General features: G+C 44.9%; 1 protein-coding gene across 5 annotated transcripts in view; it reads left to right on the top strand.

Annotated features, from left to right (window-relative positions):
- LOC121300367 (leucine-rich repeat-containing G-protein coupled receptor 6-like) overlaps positions 1-27,866 on the top strand; it is a 51,362-nt gene that overhangs the window by 9,435 nt on the left and 14,061 nt on the right. Inside the window, exons 1-5 of one of the 5 annotated variants that reach the window (XM_041228942.1) lie at positions 3,721-3,735; positions 9,475-9,546; positions 12,134-12,537; positions 18,094-18,165; positions 20,797-20,868. In XM_041228942.1, the coding sequence (XP_041084876.1) occupies positions 18,098-18,165; positions 20,797-20,868 (140 nt within the window). In that variant the 5' untranslated portion in view covers positions 3,721-3,735; positions 9,475-9,546; positions 12,134-12,537; positions 18,094-18,097. Of the gene's footprint in view, positions 1-781; positions 994-3,652; positions 3,736-9,474; positions 9,547-12,133; positions 12,538-18,093; positions 18,166-20,796; positions 20,869-27,866 lie in introns of those variants that run through there. The other 4 variants (XM_041228941.1, XM_041228940.1, XM_041228939.1 and 1 more) reach the window with 4 other exon arrangements.

Here is a 27,866-nt window from a genome sequence, read left to right as displayed (position 1 = left end):
GATAATAATACAACAAAAACATCCCAGCGTTACGAAGCCTTCAGTAATAATACAACAAAAACATCCCAGCGTTACGAAGCCTTCAGTAATAATACAACAAAAACATCCCAGCGTTACGAAGCCTTCAGTAATAATACAACAAAAACATCCCAGCGTTACGAAGCCTTCAGTAATAATACAACAAAAACATCCCAGCGTTACGAAGCCTTCAGTAATAATACAACAAAAACATCCCAGCGTTACGAAGCCTTCAGTAATAATACAACAAAAACATCCCAGCGTTACGAAGCCTTCAGTAATAATACAACAAAAACATCCCAGCGTTACGAAGCCTTCAGTAATAATACAACAAAAACATCCCAGCGTTACGAAGCCTTCGATAATAATACAACAAAAACATCCCAGCGTTACGAAGCCTTCAGTAATAATACAACAAAAACATCCCAGCGTTACGAAGCCTTCAGTAATAATACAACAAAAACATCCCAGCGTTACGAAGCCTTCAGTAATAATACAACAAAAACATCCCAGCGTTACGAAGCCTTCAGTAATAATACAACAAAAACATCCCAGCGTTACGAAGCCTTCAGTAATAATACAACAAAAACATCCCAGCGTTACGAAGCCTGCGATAATAATACAACAAAAACATCCCAGCGTTACGAAGCCTTCGATAATAATACAACAAAAACATCCCAGCGTTACGAAGCCTTCATAAGCAGCGAATTTATCACCATTTAAAAAAAAAAAAAACTAACAAAAGAGAACAGAAAGCCGGCTTTTTATTTCTTCGATCTTGTCCTCGAGTGAAAGCAAGCTCTCTTTCATTGTGCGTGAGAGAAAGGGGGGCTTCTCGTCTCTGAAAGGAATGGATATCACGCTCAGGAAGTTTAACAGTATTTGAAAGAAAACAATATTTCTATAAAAAGAAGAAGAAAAACCCTGTCATTGTCTCCCTCTTCCTGTGCTATTGTGAGGCTTGTAGGCTGTCAGGTAAGACAAAGGCCTTTTCAGGTTCACAGGCGGAACACTAAACATTCTTCCTTCTTTATTTCATAATGTTGACATTGTTGGATTAGTTTAGTCAGCGGTCAGGTTGTTTGAAGAAGGCAGTTATCATTCCTTTCACTTTTCATGAACCTCTTTTACACCCACTGACAGCTGCACAGCAAAAGCCTTCAATTTAAACAAGGCTTCCCGCTAAAACCAGAGAGAAACACAAGAGAACAAGGTTCTGTTTCATGTCAGACAATATGGATGAACACAGCACAGCCATTCTCACTGGAGAGAGAGTCTCACAGCAGTTACAGTGTGTGGAATTATTACTACTCAACTTCAAACACCGGCCATTCTTAAGCTGACAAAGATTTTGGCAACAGTATTACCTATGCAGGCATTAACCAGAATTTCAGAATCAACAGCACCGGATGTAGAGAACCAACATTGGAATAATAAAAGAGAACCCTTTTTATTTCTTCGTCATATATATATATATATATATATATATATATATATATATATATAATATATATATATATATAAATATATATATATATATATATATATATTAGTTTATATATAGGGTGTAATAGTTATCATAGTTTTCATGTATGAAACGCAGGGTGAAGCGCAGGTAGCAGTGTGGGTGTAAGGTGAAACGCAGGGTGAAGCGCAGGTAGCAGTGTGGGTGTAAGGTGAAACGCAGGGTGAAGCGCAGGTAGCAGTGTGGGTGTAAGGTGTAACGCAGGGTGAAGCGCAGGTAGCAGTGTGGGTGTAAGGTGAAACGCAGGGTGAAGCGCAGGTAGCAGTGTGGGTGTAAGGTGAAACGCAGGGTGAAGCGCAGGTAGCAGTGTGGGTGTAAGGTGAAACGCAGGGTGAAGCGCAGGTAGCAGTGTGGGTGTAAGGTGAAACGCAGGGTGAAGCGCAGGTAGCAGTGTGGGTGTAAGGTGAAACGCAGGGTGAAGCGCAGGTAGCAGTGTGGGTGTAAGGTGAAACGCAGGGTGAAGCGCAGGTAGCAGTGTGGGTGTAAGGTGAAACGCAGGGTGAAGCGCAGGTAGCAGTGTGGGTGTAAGGTGAAACGCAGGGTGAAGCGCAGGTAGCAGTGTGGGTGTAAGGTGAAACGCAGGGTGAAGCGCAGGTAGCAGTGTGGGTGTAAGGTGAAACGCAGGGTGAAGCGCAGGTAGCAGTGTGGGTGTAAGGTGAAACGCAGGGTGAAGCGCAGGTAGCAGTGTGGGTGTAAGGTGAAACGCAGGGTGAAGCGCAGGTAGCAGTGTGGGTGTAAGGTGAAACGCAGGGTGAAGCGCAGGTAGCAGTGTGGGTGTAAGGTGAAACGCAGGGTGAAGCGCAGGTAGCAGTGTGGGTGTAAGGTGAAACGCAGGGTGAAGCGCAGGTAGCAGTGTGGGTGTAAGGTGAAACGCAGGGTGAAGCGCAGGTAGCAGTGTGGGTGTAAGGTGAAACGCAGGGTGAAGCGCAGGTAGCAGTGTGGGTGTAAGGTGAAACGCAGGGTGAAGCGCAGGTAGCAGTGTGGGTGTAAGGTGAAACGCAGGGTGAAGCGCAGGTAGCAGTGTGGGTGTAAGGTGAAACGCAGGGTGAAGCGCAGGTAGCAGTGTGGGTGTAAGGTGAAACGCAGGGTGAAGCGCAGGTAGCAGTGTGGGTGTAAGGTGAAACGCAGGGTGAAGCGCAGGTAGCAGTGTGGGTGTAAGGTGAAACGCAGGGTGAAGCGCAGGTAGCAGTGTGGGTGTAAGGTGAAACGCAGGGTGAAGCGCAGGTAGCAGTGTGGGTGTAAGGTGAAATGCAGGGTGAAGCGCAGGTAACAGTGTGGGTGTAAGGTGAAACGCAGGGTGAAGCGCAGGTAGCAGTGTGGGTGTAAGGTGTAACGCAGGGTGAAGCGCAGGTAGCAGTGTGGGTGTAAGGTGAAATGCAGGGTGAAGCGCAGGTAGCAGTGTGGGTGTAAGGTGAAACGCAGGGTGAAGCGCAGGTAGCAGTGTGGGTGTAAGGTGTAACGCAGGGTGAAGCGCAGGTAGCAGTGTGGGTGTAAGGTGAAACACAGGAATTTGAGTACACCTCACTCAGAGCTCTCTAAGTGTGGAGCACAGGATAGCTCCCTGTACTGTAGATGTGTGTGGATGACACTGAGAAGCTGCCTAACGAGAGGGGTGGGCGGTCTTTAACTGCCAGCAGTGGTGGTGGACCCTTGAAATGGATCCCGAGCTTTGAAGAGAAACACAACACCTGAGGAGGATCTAGCTGTCTTGTGGGGTTTGAGGTAGCCTGGGATGGGTAACCTGGTGTAGTGTTTATCCAAACATGTCACATTGAAAGTCTGTGGAGAGATGGAGTAAGCCTTGCAGGCAGGTTGTTTAAGTCTCTGTTTCCCGTTCTGCGTGTGAGGAGGCTTGAGTGTCAATGCTGGTGGAAGGAATGTATGATCTGTTTTCTTGGAGTGGGGGATGGAGAAGGGGATCTGGGTTGCCTTCTATATCTGCAAAGGTTGAACTCATGAGCTATGTTAAGCGTCATTTAATGGATTGCATTAAAAGATACTTAAACTCAGAGCCAAAAGCAATGCTTGGTAACCCATTCCATACATTCGCCACTGTCTGTATAGAAAAGGTTACTCCTACCCTGTGATCTGACTCTGTTTCCACTAGCTATCAAGTAGAAGTAGCAGGAATGAGCATGAGTGTAAGCACATGCAATGCAGCAGCTTCCACTGTCTCCAATCTTCATCTCCCTGTGAGTATCTTCTATCAGATTTCTCTCTCAACATATCAGCATTGTCAGTGTTTGCTGTACCATCACAAAGCAAACATGCTTTTATATGGGAGCCAGGAGCTGAGATTCTGGAACTGTAAACATTGTTCTTTCTCGGCCAGGTATTTAAAGCCTCGCTTTGATGTGATTGCGTTCAGCGAGGCTGTATACAGCTGTGTGTTTAAAATGAGTGCTGGTGTGCCGCCCAGCCTATGCTTAGTCCTGTTTTTGTTCTGCTAGCAGCACCCTTATATACATTTGGTAATATATAAAAGCTGCATCTCCCTGTTGAAAATCAGTTTCAGTCTTGAAGGTGGCAGAGCTGGCTCTGATAGAGGCTCATGATATCCCTGCACACTATTGGCAGCGCAACAGCGGTCGTTTCCAAGCAGTTTACAAACCTTGAATATCGTGACCTGAGCAAACCTTTTTCTTTTCAGGCAGGTTTGTACGTCACGCTGTTAACTGCGCCCCCCCCCCCCACCCCACTCCCTGCACCTGCATTTTCAACCCAGTTGTCTTTTATCTCTGCACCAAAGACACAGTGATTCGTATGAGGCTCCGCTTCCTAATCCAGCGTGTGGGTGTTTGTGTGCTCTGGCGCTTCCAGCTCTGCCCTGCTCTCGTGCTTCCTCTCTGCTATGCTGTGCAGGATAGCTGTCTGGGGAATGTTCTTTTGGCAGAGGGCTCGCACACGCTCCTACCCGCTCCTACTCCTCGAACCCAGAGGCTAAGAACCTACTGCAGCCCCCCTTTTGAAGCTTTGATGATGAAGCACCAGCTAGAGATTAAAGCATACCTCCTCGGAAGGACAAGGCGCTTGACATCCACTTCAAAGATGGGGTATTACTCTGCCTCCTTCAGCACCCCTTGCCTCGACACGACCAAGGCAGAGCGAGTCGTCGCAAATTCCTCAAATCTTGATGTTAACTTGGAAATGATCGAGGCTCTTAAGAGGGATTTTGTTTTCTTTATTTGATTTGGTTTTTGTGTTCGAAAGCCCTTTCACTTCCTTTCATGCATGCTAAGAAATTAATAGGGACGACTTCAAAGATGCAGGTTGAATAGCAGACTGCGGGCTCTTTTTTATTATTTCAAAAGCATCTAGAAATGTATTAGCATCACTGGGGCTGAGTTTGAAGTAGAAGAGGTGTTCCAGCTCTCAGCCTGATCAGCTTGTGTTTGACTAGACTCAGGGCTCTGCTGCAGTTCTTCTCAAAGCCTTTCTTCCGTAGGCGAGGGGGAACCCTGCACGATGTATAGGGGTCCTTCCATGCTGTTGCACACCTGTTAGGGTCCCCTGTGCTACGCTGGTCTCACATGCTGCCCCACCCTAGTTCAATACTTCCTCTGAAAGGGACAGGAAACACAGCACACAGGATTCAAGCAGGGTTGCACAGCGTGTGTGTTACCGTCTCATGCTTTTACTCTGGGGAATCCTGATTGAGGATTTTGAAGTCATGCTGGATATTTTATCTCATGACCTCACCAGTTAGATTATATAAAGCTCATCTGGGAGACCCATTTTCTTCTTTTCTTCCTCCAAACAGAAGGAACGCTTGTTCTGCGGTTTGATAGCCGTTCCAGTTCCAGCGAGTCAGGGGAACGCAGGGTAATTAGAAGGACGTGTCTCCAAGGTTACGCTGTGATCATCATTATATATTTTTTTTGCTAGCGCTTGGTTTAGGAGCGTGAAACACATGTGCGTCTGGAACAGGTTGGTTTGATTTCTGTTCCAACCCAGATAAAAAAAAAGATCACAAAATATCTCCTGAGCCTTCGTGAGCTCTGATCTCTGACTGTCCTGAGCAGGTCATACAAACACACGTCAGCTCCGATATCTTTCAAGCTTTCAGTTCAATTGGCTAGCTGAAGAGATGTATTCATGTGTCTTCATTGAGGAAATCGTTGACTTGATGGACAATAGAGGCATTGCCCCATGCATCTCTATGAAAAGATGCTATGGGATTAATAATATCACCCGCAATGGCAGGGCAATGGGTCTGTACCATAGAGGAATGGCAGCTAGGAAAATATTGACCTATCAATGAAATAACACACACCTTTTAATCCAGTGCTGTGCACATGTTCCAGTTAGCTTTCGAGCAAACTCTCTAGCTCTATAACTCTAGCTTGCTCATCAGAGGTTTGATTTTTACACTCATTCGGACAAAAAAACGCCAGGAAACAAATTGTTAAACTTAGCAACCATCCTGAGCCATCTACTTCCTAAGATAGTCTAATGCACCCCCCACCCAAGTCCTTATTGGTACATGCCAGGTCTGAAATGTATTGGAATAGTTAGAAGCGACTACCATTGGTTGATACCATTGTTATTCCATTGGTGTGTCAATTATATACATGCTACCTCTGTAGTTTCACTCTACCATTGGCTTGTCGTTGCTACCCTTGTGCTATCCTTTAGTATATTAAAGATCATGTGATATAGGCATTTCCCAGCACAACATTTTTTCTGTCATCAAAAAAAAAAACATTGGGGTTGATTTGTAAAGTGGTCAATAGTTTACCACCTAGTGATTTCAAACAGAATCAATTCCAGAGAACGAGTTACAAAATCAAAAAACCTCACAGCTCTCACTGTGACAGGTTCAATCCACAGTCAACTCTCACTGTGACAGCTTCAATCCACAGTCAACTCTCACTGTGACAGCTTCAATCCACAGTCAACTCTCACTGTGACAGCTAACTCTCACTGTGACAGCTTCAATCCACAGTCAACTCTCACTGTGACAGCTTCAATCCACAGTCAACTCTCACTGTGACAGCTTCAATCCACAGTCAACTCTCACTGTGACAGCTTCAATCCACAGTCAACTCTCACTGTGACAGCTTCAATCCACAGTCAACTCTCACTGTGACAGCTTCAATCCACAGTCAACTCTCACTGGGACAGCTTCAATCCACAGTCAACTCTCACTGTGACAGCTTCAATCCACAGTCAACTCTCACTGTGACAGCTTCAATCCACAGTCAACTCTCACTGTAACAGCTTCAATCCACAGTCAGTTTATGTACAGTTAAACGAATCTGACACACAGAGAACTGCTTTTATTGCAAAGCTGCCACACACCCAGCTGTGTTTACTATGAAACTAATCAACCACATTGGCCATATTGTTTGCTATAAAACTAACGAGCCAAACAGATGAATATCTTTTTTCTTGTATCCTTTACTTCAAAGCTGAACGGCTACACAGGCTAACTCGTTTACTGTAAAAATGTTTAGCACACAGCCATCTCATTACTGCTACCAATCACATCACAGCACAGTCAAGACAGAGCGGGGCAACTTTATATAACCCAGGATCTGTACAACTAGAGATTTACCAAGTAATACTGGAATGACTAATGGAATCTGACTAACAACCTTGGGCTTGAAAGATAGTCTGTACCAGTAGCGGGGCAATGGTAGCACAAGTCTTTCTTTCTTTCTTTCTTTCTTTCTTCTTTCTTTCTTTTTTCTTTCTTTCTTTCTTTCTTTCTATGAGTTTCCAATATGTGTCATTCCCCTCTTCCATGGATTATTTTGTATAGCAGACAGTGCCACCCATGGTCCTACATTGTAAATGCAGTTTCTTTCACTGGGAGACCATCTCAGCAGTTCCAGGATCTAAATGAGTGAACAAAAAAAAAAACCCATAAAGAGCCTTGAGTTCCTGGCAAATAAAAATCTGTTTTTAACAATAACCTTTTAAACAACAGGTGACATTTTAGTACAACAACCGTGTTCAACAGCGGCTCAAATATTTATGTCTTTTTTCACCCAGCTGACACACACACACACACACACACACACACGCACACACACACACACACACACACACATGCACACTCACACACACAGGGGTGTCTAGCACAGCCAGCATGTGAGGGACTCTGCGCTCAGTCTGAGGGTCTCTGGATCCAGCCCAGAATCTCCTCCAGGACAAACAGAGTGAATGCGCTCCTGGCAGTCCAGTGATTGATCAGGGAGTAGAGTTACACTGTGCTGGGGGAGCGGGAGAGCCTCCATATCCCATCCCGTTTGCTGCAGTGCCGGTGTGCGTGGGGATGATCACAGCCCTCGCTTCTCTGACGCAGTTTAAATGCTTTTCCAGTCGAGGAGCTGGCCCGGTTTCTTCAGCTGCACATTATGTTTGGATTCTTGATTACATGTATATATAGTTTTCACAAGTCCAGGAGTCATTAATCAACTGAGAGATTGCTCTTGAAACTGTAAGCCCCATACTGTTGATGTTGGACTAGCAAAGCTGCAGTTTGAGACAATTGAAGATTTTAAATGATATCGCCAGAAGAGAGACAGGTACAAGCTGCCTGCAACATTTTCATGTGAATGATTTGATACGGCTTTGAAATTGCATCCTCTCTGCTGTGCTCGTGCCCCTGGTTAGAGCTCTGTTTGGGTTGAAAAGCTTGCCGTTCAGATAAGCATAAGCAAGTATGATCTATTTTACCGCTGAGCTTTCCAAAGAAAAGATAGAGCCGTCCTGTCCTGTTAGAGAAACTGACACAACAAATAAATAACAAAGCACTGAAGTCAGAGTGTTTGCTTTACTTCTTCTGTCCTGGTGGTCGCATTTCATGAGTAATTCATTTGGAACATGGCTTCAGGAAAGGAGGGGGATGGAATGATGAGAGAATTAGTTATTTTTCCATTGGAGATCTGAAAAAAAATTACCCTTTTTCCTAAGAGCCAAAAGATGGCATGTTGGAAGTTGCTACTCCCTTGAAATCCCAACGTGTTCAATTTAGCATTGCAGAATTTTTATATATATATATATATTTTTTTCATTTGTGGCTTTTGAGAGTTTAACTTTAACTGTTGGATTTCCAGCACTGCAAAGTCAGTGATCTTCAAAATGCACACAACCTGTTTGTAATATTGAAAGATCTGTGATCAAGTCATGCTACATTTTATATGCTTAAATATATTTCAGAAAGAGAGCGAAAACAGGGAGATGCAGCTTTTACATATAACACAGTGTATCTCAGTGTGCGACAGACAGGTGTATATAGATTACACAGCACAGCTCAGTGTGCGACAGACAGGTGTATATAGATTACACAGCACAGCTCAGTGTGCGACAGACAGGTGTATATAGATTACACAGCACAGCTCAGTGTGCGACAGACAGGTGTATATAGATTACAGTGGATCTCAGGGTTTGTAACATTCTGTCCTCTCCCTGTAAAGGTGGGGTTTGTGTTCTAACACAGAGGAGACGCAGAACCTGGGACTTTAATTTTCCATGATAGGAAAAGCAACATATTTCCATTGAGCGGGTAGATAAACATCTGGACTGAAGAACACAATGATAGACAGTTTGCAAAGATTCTTATCACTTCTGTTGTGTTTCCTCGAATGGCTGCTAAAAGTGCAGGTGTGATGTGGCTGTGATATCAGAAACCATGCGTCGCATTAGCACTGCTAGAGCCAGCACTGAAACCTGCTTTAAAATACTCGGGAAAGTGAGCCAATGGACACCGAACCCAAATCCTATCCCAAAATGAATACTGCCATCCTAAAACTCATTCGCTTTGATTTCTTACCACTGTACAGATTATTGTGTAGGGTGTTAACAAAAGGGTCGGATCATCCCCAGCTGAATTAATACAGCGCAGGGGTGGCATTCACCGATGTTTGAAAAAAAAAAAAAAAACTCGACCATAACATCTTTCTTTATCTTTCATTCTTTTCCAGGGATCTCAGTATGAACAACATCAGTGAGCTGCAGCCAAATGCCTTTCACAACCTGCCCTTCCTGGAAGAGCTGTAAGTAACAAAAACTAAATCCACCAGCTGCACTAATCCCATTGAGAAAGAAGCACCGAACCCTCATCTGTCTGAGTCATGCAACATGTGTAGAGTATATCAGCAGCCTCTGTGCTGTCACTGGTTTACACTGCCCTTGCAGATCTCATGGTCTTCACCCCCTGCTCTGCGCTGTATTCACCTGAGATCAGAACCACGTTCCTGGATGCTCAGCTGATGTGCTGTCCTCCCACTATTGCACTGCTATTAGGTGATTGTAGATATAAATTGCTGATTTCCACTTACTCTAAACAATACTGCATTTAAATACTGATTTTGCATCATAGCCCTGCAGTGCCCTGTAACACCTGGAAGCCCCCTTTGAAGCTCATTATAGTTGTTTCTAGTTCTGGTAAACTTCACAGAGTTTCAGTTCATGATGAGATATCCAAGTTCACCCTGTGGCAGTGTGGGCCCAGCTGCCAGGGCCAGTATCTGGGCTTTGATGTAGAGTTCTGTACACAGCAGACCCTCTGGTTTGGAAAGGCGCAGTCTGCGGCAGGTTGGAGAAACACATGCTTGACACTCATGTGAACAATCTATGTGTGCTGTGACTCTGGGAAGTCTCATGGAAATAGTAACCCAGGTGCTGTATTTTTGGATCCAATCTCCCAACTAGTTTCTAGAGCAGAAGGTAGTTTGCAAACCAAAGTTTGACTGGATCGTCGAGCGGAGGTGTATAAATCCATTGCTGAAGCCAGGCTTGTTGATGAAATGCGAGCCGAGCTCCTGTTTGTCAGGATCTGCGTCAGACCGCAGGACCCGCTCCTGTCTCCTGTAACGTCAGGAGATGGAAATGAAATGGCTTGTGGTTCACTGCTGACCGCGCTCTGCAATCAGACCAGCCGGCCGGCAGCTCTGCAAGCATTTCAGCGCATCTGGCCTCATGGTGGCTTGATTCATCCTTTAACTTGAGGCCAGCAGGAAGCCGTGTTGAAAACGGAGAACGAGACACCTGGCAGGAGAAATAAATCAGAAAAAAAAGCGGACGAGCTGAGAAGCTGCAGCCTTCTTCCACTTCCAGTCCCAAAGGTGCAATCTGTTCAGCTGAACCCAGCTGAGAGTATCAGGTGTAATACTGAAAACACCTGGCGGGTCTCAAAGGTGGAGTGGCAGGAACACTGCAGATCTATCAAGCCGAGCAAGGACTGGACAGCCTCAGCACGGCCAGTCTGTTTCAGATGCACAGCACACGCCCCCAGGAGAAAGAGACAGGGAATCTCTCACATTACACTTTTTTTTTTTAAATGTGATCTGCTGTTTTGTTGGTTAAATAATAACGCACTTGAATTATCACTTGGTTCCCGGGTGTGACAGAAACCACGCAAAATAAATCGAGCGAAAAAAAAATCTATATGTTTTATTTTATTTTGTAACATTTCTAGCTAATGGCTGCACGTTCACACCCATCAGATATCGATCACGCTTGCTGTTCGTTTTGTTATTCGGTACAAGCCGCTGTGATCCAGAAATCTAAGTTAATCCTCTGGGCAACTTTCATTAAAGTGACGTTTAATGTCAAACTATTTATGTACCCATCAGAATAATGTGTATCTTATGCAAGTGTTTAAAAAAAGGTAAAAAAAAAAAATTTTTTCCCCCTCGGTTTACATTACTCTCGGCTTTTTTGTTTGAACGAGTTTTATATGTGCTCAGTGCAAGGCAGCTGCTATACTTTGTATAGTCACTGTACCATCCCACTGTGTTTGTTTCCACCTCCCGGAGTGGGCAAGCCGTGACCTGACCCTGTGGGAGGGGTTCTAACAGCTTCCGTTTCCAATCCAGGTGTTTACACAGCTCTAGCCGCCCCACTAACCCCCCCATGTGCTAAACGACTAACCCCCCCCCCCCCCCCCCCCCCCCCCCCCGGAAATATTTACAGTTAGAAATCTCAGCCGTGCAGGGGATCTTTCAGGGGCTGGGAGGTATGTGGACAGTTTTGAGATCTGAAAACCAAGAGAAAGCACGCTTCCCACCGAGCAGACCCGTTTGTAGCTTTTTAAAATAACTGCAGCGTTCCTTACATGTTCTGTATAGCCTCCTATTGGTGGTGTGTAGCCGAGAGCCTCCATGACATCAAAGCGCTCGAGCTGGAAGGTAAAATCAAAAAACAAAGGGCTGTATTTACTTCAGTCTTTAATTAACTCCTGTTTTTCAAAAGGAGGAAATTGGCTTTCAACGATATCAAACTAAGGAGGTTCACTGCGTGTGAAAGGACAGGCCACAGCTATATAAAAGTTGTTTGGTTCCAGTTTTATCGAAGCTCATTAAAGACTGCAGTAAACTCCCCACACCGGTCTGTCCTCTGCTCCTTGCTGCTGCTCCTGTCAAGAGTATTGCTTTACTTCTTTTTCTCAAAATATATTTTTGGACCCATTTAACAGACACACCATTTATTTACAGGAGCCTGTTAAATAAGCAGCCTGTCGTCATCAGTCAGCTAATTTGTCATCAGGCGCAGCCTCTAAAGTGAGGTGTGTAATGCAACCCTTGCTGGTTCACTGGGCTGCACTGCACTGATTTATTCCCGTGTCCTGTTTTGTTTCAGTTCTCCTCCTGGCCCGATCTGACGGCGGGACTCTGGGAAGCCGTTGTGTTTCGCAGCGTCCCCCCCACCCCCCGTACTGCGCTCCTCTCTCCTCTGTATGGAGTGTCAGTGAAGTGCTTCAGGAGGGGGGATGTCTGTGTGCATGGCAATGCAGTGTCACTATAAGGAGTGACATTAGCGCAAGCAGAGCGACAATGGACTGAGCCAAAGCTGTCATACAAACTGCGCAGGACCAGACAGACTTCCGGATCCTCTAGTGAAACCCTCTCTGTGTGTGCAGAGCAAGGCTTTACACTTCAAATAATACTGACTCAACAGAACCCATTTCAGAACGGTTACCTCGCTGTTTATTCTCCATTAATCAGCCTCTCTGACAGCTGTGAAGCGATACCAGCGTCGGCCAGGTCGGGTTTCATTGTTTCTCTTGAATTAGGTCCTGTGTTTATTTTACTAATACTGACTGCGCTGTGTGGGATCTCAATGCACACTTTCACACGAGCAGAGGGCTTTAATTGAAAGCAACTGTGCTCTCTTTCCCAGGACCAAAGTGTGTATGTGTGTGTGTGTATGTGTGTCTCTCTCTCTCTCTCTCTCTCTCTCTCTCTCTCTCTCTCTCTCTCTCTCTCTCTCTCTCACGCTCACCCTCTCTCATTCTCTCTCACTCTCTCATTGTCATTCTCTCTCTCTTTCACTCTCTCACTCACTCACTCATTCACTCTTTCTTTATCTCTCTCTCTATATATACACACACACACACACATAATAACCTGTTTTATATCACCTTGCTTAATATCCTACCCTGTTTATTATCACTGTGTTTGATGAAGCACTGGCCATGCACCAGAGGTTCTTTGATAGATGACCTCTCTTAATATCACAAACCCGCTTCTTGTCACGTTCTGTGCAGCCTGTCAGATGCTGCCTGTCCGCGCTTTACAAAGTAACCACAGGATAGAATTAATTTCCAACGCAACAAACAGCCAATAATCATCTCGGTTGATAAACTGACATTTTGTGCAGCTTGTCAAATGCTGCGTGGGCGGTCTTAATGGGATACAGTTCAGTTACAAAACACAACGTCACCACATTTTAACAAAGTCCGTCTTACACAAATGCACACAAAAAACCCACCAAGCATTGCTAGCTCTCATCAGCCGATAATTCATGCCTTTTTCTATAGTGACACAAGCGGTTTTGTTCCAGTTAAGGAGTGGCCTGTAGTACACTGTGTGCATGTGTTTAAACATAAAGAATGGCTGAATGTACAGTATTAAAACACTTCTCTATAATTCATCGTTCTTTGTTTTTTCTCGCACTCGTGAACGCCCCAAGGTATTGTCTGCAATGATGCACAGTAATCCAGATTGAATTGAGAGGATATCCCTGCATTATATTTATGATTACCGTGGTTTTCAATCTCATTACATCTTATTACGCTCTGCTGCAGAGCTGACCCGCTGAGTAGAACTTTATCAATTGTTCAGTGTCCAGAAAAATGAATTTCTTTCAACAGTCATTTCAAAACACATTTAGTGTGTTATTTTAACCAAAGCACAAGAGGACTATTCTTGATTGCTTCTTTTGTGTGAAATCCGCCACACATATGGAGGCTCCAAGGCAAAATGAGTAACATTAAAATCTCTTTCTTTCTTTCTTTCTTTCTTTCTTTCTTTCTTTCTTTCTTTCTTTCTTTCTTTCAGAGTTTGTTTATCCAGAGGAACGGCTTGTGTTTCAGGTTCAGTTCCAAGGTGTTCTTGGCAAGGCAGACTCAGTGTAAACACAGTTGTTACAATGAGTACTTTTCAGCATAAACACATCACAGAGATTTCATCTTATAAAGGGTATTAGCTAACTCACAACAGAGTGATTAACTATTGCTCACCTAGGTGACTCAGAGAGTGGACTGAGCCCTGCTCTTTTGCATTGTGGTTAAGATGCTCGGATAATAAGGCTGTAATTCCTTCAAGGGTTTTTGATGGCATATAAACCACAAGAGCGGTAACCTGAGTCCCCTCCAGCCTCAGACGGCGTACACCCTGACACACACAGCAGTGTTGGAATTCGTTGTAAGCAGTGAATTTGTGGCGTTTCCATGGTTTCTCAAATTCGTATTCAATTGGAAAGTCACTCAAAGCTGTTTTGCTGTTCGCGGCGTTCTCTTACATTTCAAAACTGTAACCTGTCTCCTGGAAAAAGGATGCAAAAAGAAGCGGTGAATGTAAACACTCCTTCAGAGCAAATGCAACGGGAGCCGTTTATTTGCAGAAGGTGTGCTGATGCAAACATGACAAGAGTCTGCAGTGGAGGATCTGTAACCAACACATCCAGGCTACCTCCGTGCAAGATAATTACTGGAACACATCTTTCATTAACTCAAGGCGTATGGGTTTTATAAGAGCTGACATTACAGGTGAAGGTCGAGGCCCTGACCACAGCTGGCCTTGTGGCTGTGTTCTGGCATTGAAGATGAATGTTTATAGCACAGTAACCCTACCACACAGCCTTGGAGATTTCTATCTGAGGCGCATTACCATTAACAAAGACCTGTCTTCCAGTGAGAGTCTGCCGGGCGGATGGAATGAATTAAGAAACGTTTTCCAGGGCTGTCTTTAGCTGCACAGACCAGAGGGTCTGTGCGGTAATGTGTAACATGTCACGCTCAATGAGACAGAAATCCGATGAACCGGGACAGACCCTTCTCTAAATCTCAGGGTGCAGAGTGCTCGAGGGAAACCACGGCTTCCTGATGCAGTAAATCTAAAAGGATCAATTAGTGGGATACTGAGCGTGTGATTTCACTGAAGGGAGGTATGTGAAAGAAATACAGACAAGATAACTGTAATTGAAACCTAGGAACTTCTCTATCAGCTTCAGGATAAATCTATGAAGGAATTGCATCCGCGGCTCTCGGCTATGTTTCACAGGTCGAGTTCAAAGCAGGAATCCTTTCTCCTGATAATAAAATACAAAAAAAAACTTCCACGGGCTGAATCCAGTCTGTCAGTAATGCAAGTGTGGATTGGTATCTGTTTCTTATCATTTCAAGATTGCTGATGAAAGTAGTAAAGCAAGCCCTTGTACCAGTAATAGATGAGTTCAGACTGCAGTGCAGGAAGCCTCGTCTCCACCCCCCCCCCCCTTCCATATTATTCTCCATGTGATTGATTTCTTTTCTTTTGCCACTAAGGGAAAACATGTGTTGTAATCAACTGCTGTTTATTCGCTTCATTACATTCTGATTTTCCATGGGAGCAGCCTGCCAGGCACCATCAAGCACAAAGGTCACTTCGGCAGCGTCTGTTTGCATCCAAAGCAATGGGAAAGGTGCGCTTCTGGGATTAACTCCCTGGGTGCTGCAGACTGGGCAGAGTGATGCCAGAGTAGGTCCAACTGTGAGACAACAAATCCAGCTGAATACCCCAGAACTAGCCCCTGCCACACACACACGGGTCGACATACACACGCACACACACTCACACACACCCACACTCACACACACACACACACTCACACACACCCACACCCCCACACACACACACACACTCCCTGGTGTATGTGACGTGTACTCACATCACACTGTCACGTGTATGTATGTGAGTGTGCACACAAACAAACCACACAACATACATGAGTGTGGGTCACACTCATACATGCACACTCACACACACACATTCATACATACACTCACACACACACTTTTCACGCACCGCACACACACACACACACACACATATTGTATACACACGCACACACACACACATGTACTCTACACGACTGCATGCTGTATCCAGGTGTGCACTACCGAGTGAGTGTACAGGTACTCTTGTTTTCTGCATGTTGTATACAGGTGTGCAGTGTTCGAGTTAGTGTACAGGTACTCTTGTTTTCTGCATGTTGTATACAGTTGTGCAGTGTTCTAGTTAGTGTACATGTACTCTTGTTTTCTGCATGTTGTATACAGGTGTGCAGTGTTCGAGTTAGTGTACAGGTACTCTTGTTTTCTGCATGTTGTATACAGGTGTGCAGTGTTCTAGTTAGTGTACAGGTACTCTTGTTTTCTGCATGTTGTATACAGGTGTGCAGTGTTCGAGTTAGTGTACAGGTACTCTTGTTTTCTGCATGTTGTATACAGTTGTGCAGTGTTCTAGTTAGTGTACAGGTACTCTTGTTTTCTGCATGTTGTATACAGTTGTGCAGTGTTCTAGTTAGTGTACATGTACTCTTGTTTTCTGCATGTTGTATACAGTTGTGCAGTGTTCTAGTTAGTGTACATGTACTCTTGTTTTCTGCATATTGTATACAGTTGTGCAGTGTTCTAGTTAGTGTACATGTACTCTTGTTTTCTGCATGTTGTATACAGGTGTGCAGTGTTCTAGTTAGCGTACAGGTACTCTTGTTTTCTGCATGTTGTATACAGTTGTGCAGTGTTCTAGTTAGCGTACAGGTACTCTTGTTTTCTGCATGTTGTATACAGGTGTGCAGTGTTCTAGTTAGCGTACAGGTACTCTTGTTTTCTGCATGTTGTATACAGGTGTGCAGTGTTCTAGTTAGCGTACAGGTACTCTTGTTTTCTGCATGTTGTATACAGTTGTGCAGTGTACCCTTGTATTCCAGATCTAAGACTGTAGCTGTCTTTTCAGTTGGAGGCTGATGAATTGGGCGTGAAGCAATAGTTTCATGCACTTGTAATTTGTAATTTGTTTCTAAACACACATTGAATGCATAACACTAACCAGGTCTAACTGTTGTTTTTAATAATAAAGTGGCATGCCGCCTTCTAATAGAAGCATTTGTTTTGTTAGCAACTTGTCTGAGCAATTTGAATGATAGTATCCTTTTGAATGATAGTATCCTTTTGAATGATAGTATACTTTTGAATGATAGTATACTTTTGAATGATAGTATACTTTTATGTGCATTAAGACTTTTCCAGTGGCTGTCTAAGACAAGTCAAGAAACAAACGTTTCAGCGAATCAGCGTGGTTACAAAACATGTACAAGCACTACTTGACTTTGTTTCTTTCAAGTCTCTACCAGATCGGCTGTCTTAACCATCTTGCCTTAAACTGACTGACATCAGGGTGATGTACCTTTACATATTTCATTTCAGAGATGCCATTCGCATTAAAAGCATTCAGTGATATTGGAAAAAGGACTCAAAATATGGCTATAAATATAGAAGAATACATTATATTCCAATTTGCAATTATATGTTCCCTTCCAATCCTCTCTGGTTACTTTGTAATTATTTCTTCACAAGCAGACATAAATTAAAAATGCATGATTGAACTTTACAGTATTTTGGCTCCCAATGACGCAGCTAATAAAACAAAGCTGTCTGGCTCAGCTGCTTTAATATTAAACAGCCCCGAGTCTCGCTGACTGAGAGAAAGCAGAAGTCTTTGCCTGAAAGGTCATTTCCAGGACCTTTTAGTTTTGGGAGCCTCGTTTGTGCGGGGTGCACGCAGGTCCGTCCAGACAGCGATTGAGCTCAGTTAGGCTGACACACTGACTGGCAGCACGCGACGGTTCTGCATTCAGATAAGGACACGACAATAAAAAGCTACTGTCTGGGTTTTAGTTTCCATGTGGTTTTGGTCCAGCTTTATTTCAAGGGCCAGTTTGTTGGTTCGTTGTTAACACAAGTGTACTAACATAGGTACACATGCTGGTAAATGTGTGTTAATCCTAAAATGATGCAGGGATCTGATATTCGAGGAACAGCTTTAGATGACCTGTTTTATTATTAGCTCATAAACAGCTTGCTATTTATACTAATAAACAAGAAGCTATTTGATATAACAGTTTGTAAAGTGCCACTAAACACAGTGTGACCATCTGTTTTAATACACAAGAAATACCATGTGTATAAAAGATCATTTAAAATAGCATTTATTTGGCTGTGCAACGAGCCACTTTGAATGGCCAGTCTGTAATGCGACTCTTTTCTTTCTCTGCAGCCGCATGTCGGGTAACCAGCTGAGACACATCCCCAGCCTGGTATTCACTGGCCTCCACAACCTCAAAGTGCTGTGAGTATTCCGGGTGCACCCTTCTGCGCCACAGCTAGTGGACAGCCTTGTTGCACCACCTTCAGTTTTAGGATCGAGACATGCTTCAGATATGCTAGCGTAACATTATTCAGCAGGTTGCATTTGATGAAGCACAATGAGTTTATTCTATAGGGAGGTGCAAAGGGTTTGTCCACAGCTGCGGTGCAGCCACACAATCTGCGCTGTCTGTGCTTGTGCCTTGAGGGAAGCAGGGCTGTGGGGCTCACTTACCCCTGTCCCATTCATCTCACCCAGGCTGTCAGCTCATCCAGCAGGGGAGTCCTTCCTAAGAGCTATCCATTTACTGATCATGTGGCGGATGTTCCCAGATCAGAGCAGAACAAAACAAAACAAAAGGATCTCTCACCTTCTTTAATGACTAATCTGTGATTCAGAGACACACAACAAAGCCCTTTTCTCTCCAGGGGGTTGAAAATGAGGGATTGGGAGTACCTTGGCGCCACACTCTTTACAAGCAAGTCAGCTTTACAGGTGTGAGTGAGGCTCACGTTGTAGCCAATTTACTTTAGGCATTGCAAAGTTTCGTCCCTAATTCTACCACTCCAATTTTTATAAGAAGCACTGATAAAGAAGGGTTGATTTGATCCCCCTGCTGAGAGAATCCACCCCTGCATTTCATCATCTGTTTTTAGCTGTAAGCCAGGGACAGCCACATATAGGCTGTTAAACCCCATTGCTATAAAGCACTTCAATAAAGACTGACTGTGGCTTATCCTGGAAGGGTACCCTGTAGCATGATCAAATCAACCACTAAGAAGACCGTCGTTTGGGATTATGAAACCGAGGTTTTGCTTTCCGTCAATCTGACCGCATTTCTTTTTCACACCCCTGATGAGCTGAGTGGATTTTAGCCCTTTCTTGTTAAGATAATTGCGCTCCACTAATCTGAAGTCAAGACTTCAGAAAGCGCCCCCATGGCTTTCCATGGTGTTTGTTTTATTAATTAATTACCACCAGAAGCTGGGCTTGATTGGGAGTGATAAAACGGGCTGCTGTGTAATGAAAGCCTCCCGTTCGGTCGCCTGTCTCTGCAGCGTCTCTAGTTCTAATTACTCGTATTGTTCAAAGAGTCAGGATTTATTGAGAGTGCTCTTTTCTTTTAGTTTCAGTTATTAGGACATCACTGGCCACCCACGTAGCCCCCTTGTGAAATAAACGAAGAAAGCTTGACAGAACGACACCTCACATTTGTTTGAAGTTTTGGAGGGGAGTTTATTGTGTTTCCTCTGCCTGTGTAAACAGCGATCGTCTCCAAATTGTTTCATTAAACAAGGCACCCGAGCCTTCTTGCATTCCAAGCTAGCAGACGCATTTGTTTTAATTAACGCTCTACTGGAATTTGTTTCTGTTTAAAGTTAATTGTTGGAAAAATGTGTTGGATTACGCAATTGGTACAAGATCTGTAAACAGAGCTCTCCTGAGATAAATATACTGAAGGAAAGAGAGAGAACGATTCGATGTTAAATTGGCAGGTCCCTGATTTTCTCATAAGGTCTGATTTGGAAAGGAAAACACCCCATTTTTCATTTTTGTTAATTCACTTACTACAGTGCCCACATCTGTTTGTGGGGAGTTACTAGATAAATTGCTGTTGATGGTGTCCCCTTTGCGCGGAATTGGCAGGTCACTGATTTGCTCATACGACGGTATGACATTTTTTGTTGTTTTTGGTTGGGGAAAGGGGGGGGGGGGGGGGAAGGGGGGGGTATAGGATGCGGCGGCCCTCTTGGTCCCTTCCTTGGTGGTCGATATGGTTCGTCTATCACTTGGGGAGAACGTGCCGGAGCGTCGGGTGACAAGGTGTCACTCTTTTAGACGGTTCGAGGAGACTCATTTCTCAGACTAGGAACTGGAACGCGAGACAGACTAGTCCGTACTAAGGACCTAGCCAACATCCACCGCTACTGTTTCAGTCAGCTGGGTGTCCGTTTTAGCCCGGTGTTGGCAAAAGAAAAGAACGGAACACAACCCGGAGTTTCACAGTAGTAACCGAACGAGGGAAGGGACGGGTGGCAGGAGGCGCCCAAGAACCGGCGCCAGAGGTACGTCTACGGGGCACGGCTAACGTCATGAGAGCCTTGAGCCGAGACCGCGAGTAACGAGACTCAGCTAGTGAGAGGAGAACAGGCACACCACCTAGGTAAAGTCTTACACAAGGTCCCTTGTTGGTCCGTACAGGTCGTCGCGCGGGGGGTCCGACCTGCTCTGCGAACCCCTGGACGCCGGTTTGGAGGTAAGAGAGAATTCACAAATGGAACCCTGTGGTGTGTTCGAGACCGGTGTCTTCGGAGGAACTTGGAGAAGAGGGAGACCGGAAAAAAAAGGTGAATGGCAAAGCGACAACACACGACTCTTCATGACCTTCGGAAGACGTCGTCACATCACAACAACGTCTTTGTATCCATAACACGACCGATTACCATGGCGTGGTACTTCTGATAGTTTCCCAATTAAAGACTCCCCGTGAACTTTAATTGGTGAGTGTCGTGTGTTACCACCCGAAGATATCGACTGGACTCTGTTTCTAGGGTGTTTACCGTACAAAATCCCATTTGTGGGTACTGAGAACCATTGATAACAGTTTTCCGGAATGTTACAGAACAACCAGCTCCAGCACCTCCCCAGCGAGACCTTGTGGGACCTGCCAAACCTCCAGTCTCTGTAAGTGTAACTTGGGACAGCTCTGCCAGCCTCTGCCTTTCCCACTTACCTTTCCTGTTGTTGCTGAGAAGTAACTGGAAGCTGGCTGCAGCAGTGTGTTGTGTGTGCAGACAGAGGTATTGCTGCGAATGACACACCTGATGACTATCAAAGGGGTCTTTCGAGGGCAATTAACCAATCACAGCACCAGATGGTAGGCTTGCTATCTGCCTGATATAAATGGCATGTTAGTGTAACAAACATTACATCTTGTAACTATTTCAAAAGGCTTGTGATAAATCAATCGAGTAACTCCTGCCTTTGCTATGCCTGTAATAATGCTTCGTATTTAAGCTTGCAACTCAATCTTGTAAGTTGCTCGGATCCAAGGTAGAATCGCACAAATGTGGGACTGACAAGACTGCTAGGAGGCACTGAAGCAAATTCAGGGGAGGGAAAGGGATTTGAAAACCCTGTTAGGGACTGTGAAGAGAACTACCAGTGCAAGAACAGCAGTTTTAAACAAACCCCAAAACCTGATCCCCTTAACTACTGTACACCCGGTTCTTCAAACAGCGAGCAAACATTCGTCTCTGTCTCCAGAGTCACCAGCCTCTCAGCACTTCAGTTCATCCTCTTTGTTCTCACTGGGCTGCAGTTCCCAAATGCTTTGTGTCCTTTGTGACAGCAAATGCGAGTCGTGAATCACATTGCCGACCGAATTGATACTGTAACCCAGTTAGCACTCTGATATTAAACTTAATGATATGGTGGAAAGATAGGATTGCCAGTGAGGTAAGTCTTGGCAGCTTCCTCTGACAATGCTGAGACAGGAAGGCGGGCTTGTTCCTCTGTCTGTTAGGACTATTAATTCCTCTATTAGACTTCTTGTAGTGGGAGAGGATCCAATTTCACATTTACTGCACAAAGGGTGATAATAAAACAGGTGTTGCATCATGACAAGTGTTCAAACTCTGAATAATGTTTCAGGTTTTATTTTTATTTCCCAGTGCATGTGTATGAGCCAGACCAGTTTCCTTACAGGAAATGTACCAGAGGGTCCCTATTATGGGTCCCAGAGAGAAATACTGTCGAGCCACGAGCAGGTCACTGCATGGCCAGCCATGGCAACACAGCCAGGGCAAGCACTGCGTAAGAACCCTGATTACCTGTTATCATGGTACTGCAATGGAACGCCATTGGGTCATAGTATTGAAGGCATTGTGATCCCACGGGCCCTGAGTGCAAAACTATTCCCAAATGCAATGAGTTCCATTATAAGTATAGTGTATAGTAACAGTATGCATGCAGATTCATAAAGCCAGTCCATGTGTTCATTTTTAAAGTAGAAACACACCCTCTGATTTGGCAAAGCTTGAAGTAAACAACTCAAGTGCTGGTGAGGTTTAGGTTTTGTTTTTGAATTTTTTGTTGCGTGACATTAAACAGTGTGCTAATGTCACTTTGAAGTCAAAACGCTTTGTACATTCCCTCCATAATCTTGTAATCTTTTACAAACTGTAGGTGCAGAGTGCGGTAACCTGTCACATTCCTAAGAGCTCTGGGCAGATGCCAGCCGTTTGCCACAACTTGTCGTGTGTCAGTACATGAAAGAACGGCTTCCCCGTTTCTCCAGTGACTGCCAGCTGGCTAGTGCCCCGAGGTGCCATCGCTGCTTCCCTCTTAGTAAAGTATCCTTTCTGCTACACTTGAGCGCAGTCTCCACTAAATACTGTACCGTGTAATTACACAGCAGTGACTTCACTCTGCAATTCAGTGATTCTAATTTCATTTCAGTATCGGGTTTGTGAGCCTGGCTGGGAAAACAAGGGGGCACACACTGTCAAAGCAGCCCCGTCTGATAAGCATAAGAATAATAAGAACATGCGAAAACCAAGACCCGGGCCCGCTCGGTGCATGTAACACTGTACCTGTGTGTGTAGATCATGAATCATTTTGATTTCCTCTCTGGTAACCTGACAGTCTTTATTGCACCCTGTCATTGCATGTTTGCATATCTGTGTGTTGCCTGCAGAAGAGTTGGAAACAGCATCCCATTATAATAGTGATTTATTGCAGCGCAGAACCGTGAGTAAACCACAGCATTAGCAGCAATCACAGCTCAGTGGATTGGGAACACATGCACACAGTGCTGCTGGTACGTTAGCACTGCCATAGGACCAGGCAATTCTCTGCAAGCTCCAGTCTTAGTGGCCCTGCTGTCATTTTTATTACCAGTAGCTTTTCTGATACCCGATCTTTTTAGTTGCATCTATTTTGAGGAATAACACAGACCTGAGATTTTAGTTGCTGCTCCGGTTCCAGAGTACTGATCACAAAGCAGCATTTTGACGTATCTGCCATCGACAGTCAGTAAACGAGACTGAGTGTTTATCGAGAGTGTTGTTAGCAGGCAGGTTTAACTGCAGATCTGCAGTGGAGGACGATGGTGCTGAGAGATAACAAACGACACTGCCGGCTCCGAGCACTTTACTTTTTAATTGATGCCGATGTTTCATAAGCAGTGCAGTCATTAGGACAGGGGGATCTCGGTGGATCACTGTGAGCCTGCATTTCAGAGTCCTGATCACTTCACAGCACTGCAGTAGACGTGCATTTTGTTAAATAAAGAAGCCTTCAGCTTTGGACCGGAGGTTTCGATGTGAGCTGGGAAGGCTGTTCAGGCAGCTTAATAAAATGCATTCATTTCTGTGAATGCTTTAGGAACGGCGGGCGGTTGTGATCTTTTTTTTTATTTATTTTTTTTTTATGCCATTCACTGTACAAGCATGTTTCCCTCGCCAGCCCCACACCTTTGATCCTTCAGTCGGTATTCCCACCTGGCTGCTAAAGAAAGATAGATAGAAAGATGATTTATTTTGCAACATTAAAGAGCAGGTTCTGTAAATGTCAGTTCAATTGCTTTTGTTACATTTGCCTTAGGGGTCGTCCAAAAGTAACAGAAGCGTGCACAGCGTGCTCATTTTCAAGACCCCACCCCCACCCCACAAAACAAGCTTACATAAAAACACAGACATCAGAAGCATAGCCTTGATTTTCCAAATGTTATTTCTCACCATCATAGTGAAAGTGAAAATCGACCCTTGCGACAGCTTTACTGTCTCCTGCTGCAGCACATTTCTATCAAAGGGATCGGATGTTAGTTCTCTGGTGCTAAACCCCCCCTGGAATGAGTTGCTGGGAGAGACCAGTAGTCTGCACGTGCAGTATGACGAATCTGACACGTGTATAGACCTGCCATGTGAACTGGTCACTTCACTTTTCAAACAGTATTCAAAAATAAAAGCCAAGATTTACAATGTCCTCGCTTTCTGTAGAGGAGAAAAGGCAGGCAGGAATGCTGTTTATTGAGGGTTTGCTTGCTGTGTTTGTGGTGAGATGAGACAGGGAAACTTAAACAGGCTTGCGTTGGAGGTACCTGTCACCTGTCAACACCTGGGACACGCATCAAGCTTTAACAGCATGGTCTAATTGTGACACTGTAAAGGTATCCCAGCAATGCTTGGGAAAGCAGGATAAAACTACTGTCCCTGGTTTACAATAGCCATGCCTGTCATCTTTAGCCCAGTAGAAGGATGTTGTTCCCGGGTGGGCTTGCAGAGAGCCGCTGGCTACAGGGCAGGTAAACATCTGCATGGCACAAGCCTCCTAGCGCTGTGGTGGATGCAGCATTGCTCATTCCCGGCAGGCAGCATTTGGGAGATTGTGCAAATTCATGCACAAGAGGGATCTTGATCTTGATGTAAGCTATTGAAACTGTTCACTAAAACAAGGGGACTCCACTGTGTCAGGGAAGCACAGTGAATTCTAGAATCGATTCACTGCTGGAACATTACAGAATAGATTGATTATTGGAACATTGCTCACACATACAGTTTTCGTTGATTTGTGTATTCGTCTGAAAGCAGCCAAGGCAACAAAACTCCAGGATGGCAAAATGTTTTCTCCAAATCAGCTAACTAATCCGAGGTGTACTTAGTGGACCTCTTTCTCATAGCTGCTGTTCTTCTTATGCTGTCTGTTTAACTTGGATACAGGTTCCTCTGGGTCAGTCGCATCTGAAACCCACAGCACTCTCGCTGCGCTCTCCCTGCCCTGGTCCGGAGGACAACGTTGTTGTTTTTCCAGGGTTTGCGTTGCTAGGGAAACGCAATGTCAAACTGTGGCTCCGCATTCCGAGTATACCCACAGTGATGTGTGCAGTCTTGGAGACAGAAGCATCTGTCAGCCGATTGTCTCGTATCAGCCCCCTGTGAGATTCAGCGAGGTCTGCTGCCTTGCCCGTCATGAGCGTATGAGGCTACATATCCCCTTGTTAAAAAGGCTACACATCTCTATGTTTAAAAGGTTGCATATCCCTGTGTTAAAAAGGCTACATATCCCTGTGTTTAAAAGGCTACACATCTCTATGTTTAAAAGGCTGCATATCCCAGTCCTGCAGCATTCATGTTCAAGCCACTCTCCCACGTGTCCCTCGCTCCGTGATGGATCACTCAGACAGCGGGGCAGGAGACACACGCCAAGGCTCTCGGGGGCACTTCTGCAGATCAAAGCCCTGGCTTGTTGACATGAGGGGAACATTTATCTTCGTTGTGGAAACGCCAGCGTCTGTCATCAGCGGCGGAGGCCTACATCAGAGGAAGAAGCTCTCCAGTGACCTGAAATAGATTACTGAAAGAAACCCTTATTCCGTCAGTCTCCACGCCGGTCATTCCCAGAGGCAATCATATATACTGCTAGGAAACACAGTCCTGAGAAGCAAAGCCGTCTTGTTTTAAATTAAAATAGCATTAAAAATCTTTACCACTTTATTTATCTGGGAACCCGTACTACCTAGATACCTTTTAATTGGGTTTGTTTTGTTTTACTTCAAATAAAAATAAAAAGACATTTTAATCTCAGGAAAATAAAATACAACTTCTGGGAATATTTTCGCTGGCGTGTTTGAGAAGAACAGCAGCAATCGCTGCCAATATTACCAGCTGTGTATCAGTATGTGTGATTTGGGGTGGCCGTCCTTGACTGGGATATATACAGTATGTTCCTGACATCATTGGCAGTACCTTCTAATTAACTTGATGATATAAGGATAATAAGAATGAAATGGCTTAAAGAGAAACCGTGTGCAGGCTTATGAAAAACTGAATAAATAGAAACATTTCTTCCCTTAATTGCATGAAGTGATGAACAGTTTTCCCTCCAGCTAAGAAAGCAATTGAATGGGACTTTATCTCTTGAAGGTCTCGTTATGTCTTTGTTTAAAATGCTTGTATCTGCTTCTCTGTGTATACGGTATTTACACACCTTGCTGGATGTGAGAGAGTCAGGCTGGCTGTTTATTTGGACTCTGCAATGTCATCTTTGTAATATAGTGACACTTGGTTTTATGAGAGGACTCTCTCTCTCACTTATCTACTACAGTTCTTCAGAAGTGGAGAGCAGGTACAAAAACCAGACAGTTCAACAAGCTCTAACCATGCTTATCTGTTTGTTTTAAAACTGCTCCCTTCTTCCAAAGATCACCCTTCTGTACTCTCTGTTTCATCAGAGACCAGTGGCTGCCCAGGCCATGCAGGCATGATTAGAATGGCATTGTTAGTTTCTACTCTTGGCTGGAGCACCACAGTGGTCTTTGCATCCCTGCGGGTTCGGGGACAGTTTGCCTCAATGTTACTGAACCCCCAATGAACACCTGCAAGAGAGCTGCACACCTGTAAGAGAGCTGCACACCTGCCAGAGAGCTGCACACCTGTAAGAGAGCTGCACACCTGTAAGAGAGCTGCACTCTGTCAGACAGCTACACACGAGAGCTGCACTGTAAGAGAGTGGCACACTGTCAGAGAGCTGCACTCTGTAAGAGAGCTGCATACCTGTAAGAGAGCTGCACTCTGTAAGAGAGCTGTCAGAGAGCTACACTCTGTAAGAGAGCGGCACTCTGTCAGAGAGCTGCACTCTGTAAGAGAGCTGCACGTGTAAGAGAGCGGCACTCTGTCAGAGAGCTGCACTCTGTAAGAGAGCTGCATGTGTAAGAGAGCTGCACAGAGCTACACTGTAAGAGAGCTGCACTCTGTCAGAGAGCTGCACTCTGTAAGAGAGCTGCATACCTGTAAGAGAGCGGCACTCTGTCAGAGAGCTGCACACCTGTAAGAGAGCTGCATACCTGTAAGAGAGCGGCACACTGTCAGAGAGCTGCACACCTGTAAGAGAGCTGCATACCTGTAAGAGAGCGGCACACTGTCAGAGAGCTGCACTCTGTCAGAGAGCTGCATACCTGTAAGAGAGCTGTAAGAGAGCTGCACCTGTAAGAGAGCTGTCAGAGAGCTGCACTCTGTAAGAGAGCTGCATACCTGTAAGAGAGCGGCACACTGTCAGAGAGCTGCACACCTGTAGATATGCGAGTGCCGCCAGTCCGCCCTCCACAGCAAGGCAGCACAGGCACCCCTACACATAATCTAATTAGCAGGGGTAGCAGTCATGACAGGGAGCACTCAGAAAGCCTCGACTGCTTCAAGACACGCTTTGAACAAAATCAGCCTCCTTTAATTGTTATAATTATTGCCATTTCAATGCCAAGTAGCTTCAATCAACCTCACCACAACTGAGGCATTTGTGAAGAATGTGCTTTCTATCAATTCTCTGCCCACTTTTCATCCTGGAATTTCATGCATGCAAAGGGCAATCCTGTGGCTACACTGGTGGCTAAAGCCCTCTCCCCGTCCACCAGTCCATAGCGCAGAACGGGTAAGAGTGCCAGGCTAAACCCTTACTGTGAGGAGGCAGTGCAACGATCCTCTCAGTTATATGCAAAGGGGAGCCCACTGCAGGCCATGAACGTCCACGTTTCCCTACCGAGAAATGAAATCACCTTGCAGGCTTGTCGGGACCAATCAGTGCCGTCCTTGCATCTTATTGAAAGGGTGTTTCGACATTGATATGCTGTCCAACAGATGCTGTTAAAAAGTGTGATCTTTCAGAAGCCGCAGGCTAGTATTAAGTTG

The sequence above is a fragment of the Polyodon spathula genome, chromosome 25, assembly GCF_017654505.1.
Source record: "Polyodon spathula isolate WHYD16114869_AA chromosome 25, ASM1765450v1, whole genome shotgun sequence".
NCBI lineage: Eukaryota > Metazoa > Chordata > Actinopteri > Acipenseriformes > Polyodontidae > Polyodon > Polyodon spathula.
Note: the sequence above shows the minus strand (reverse complement) of the source record. Positions and strands in the feature narration are given on the sequence as shown.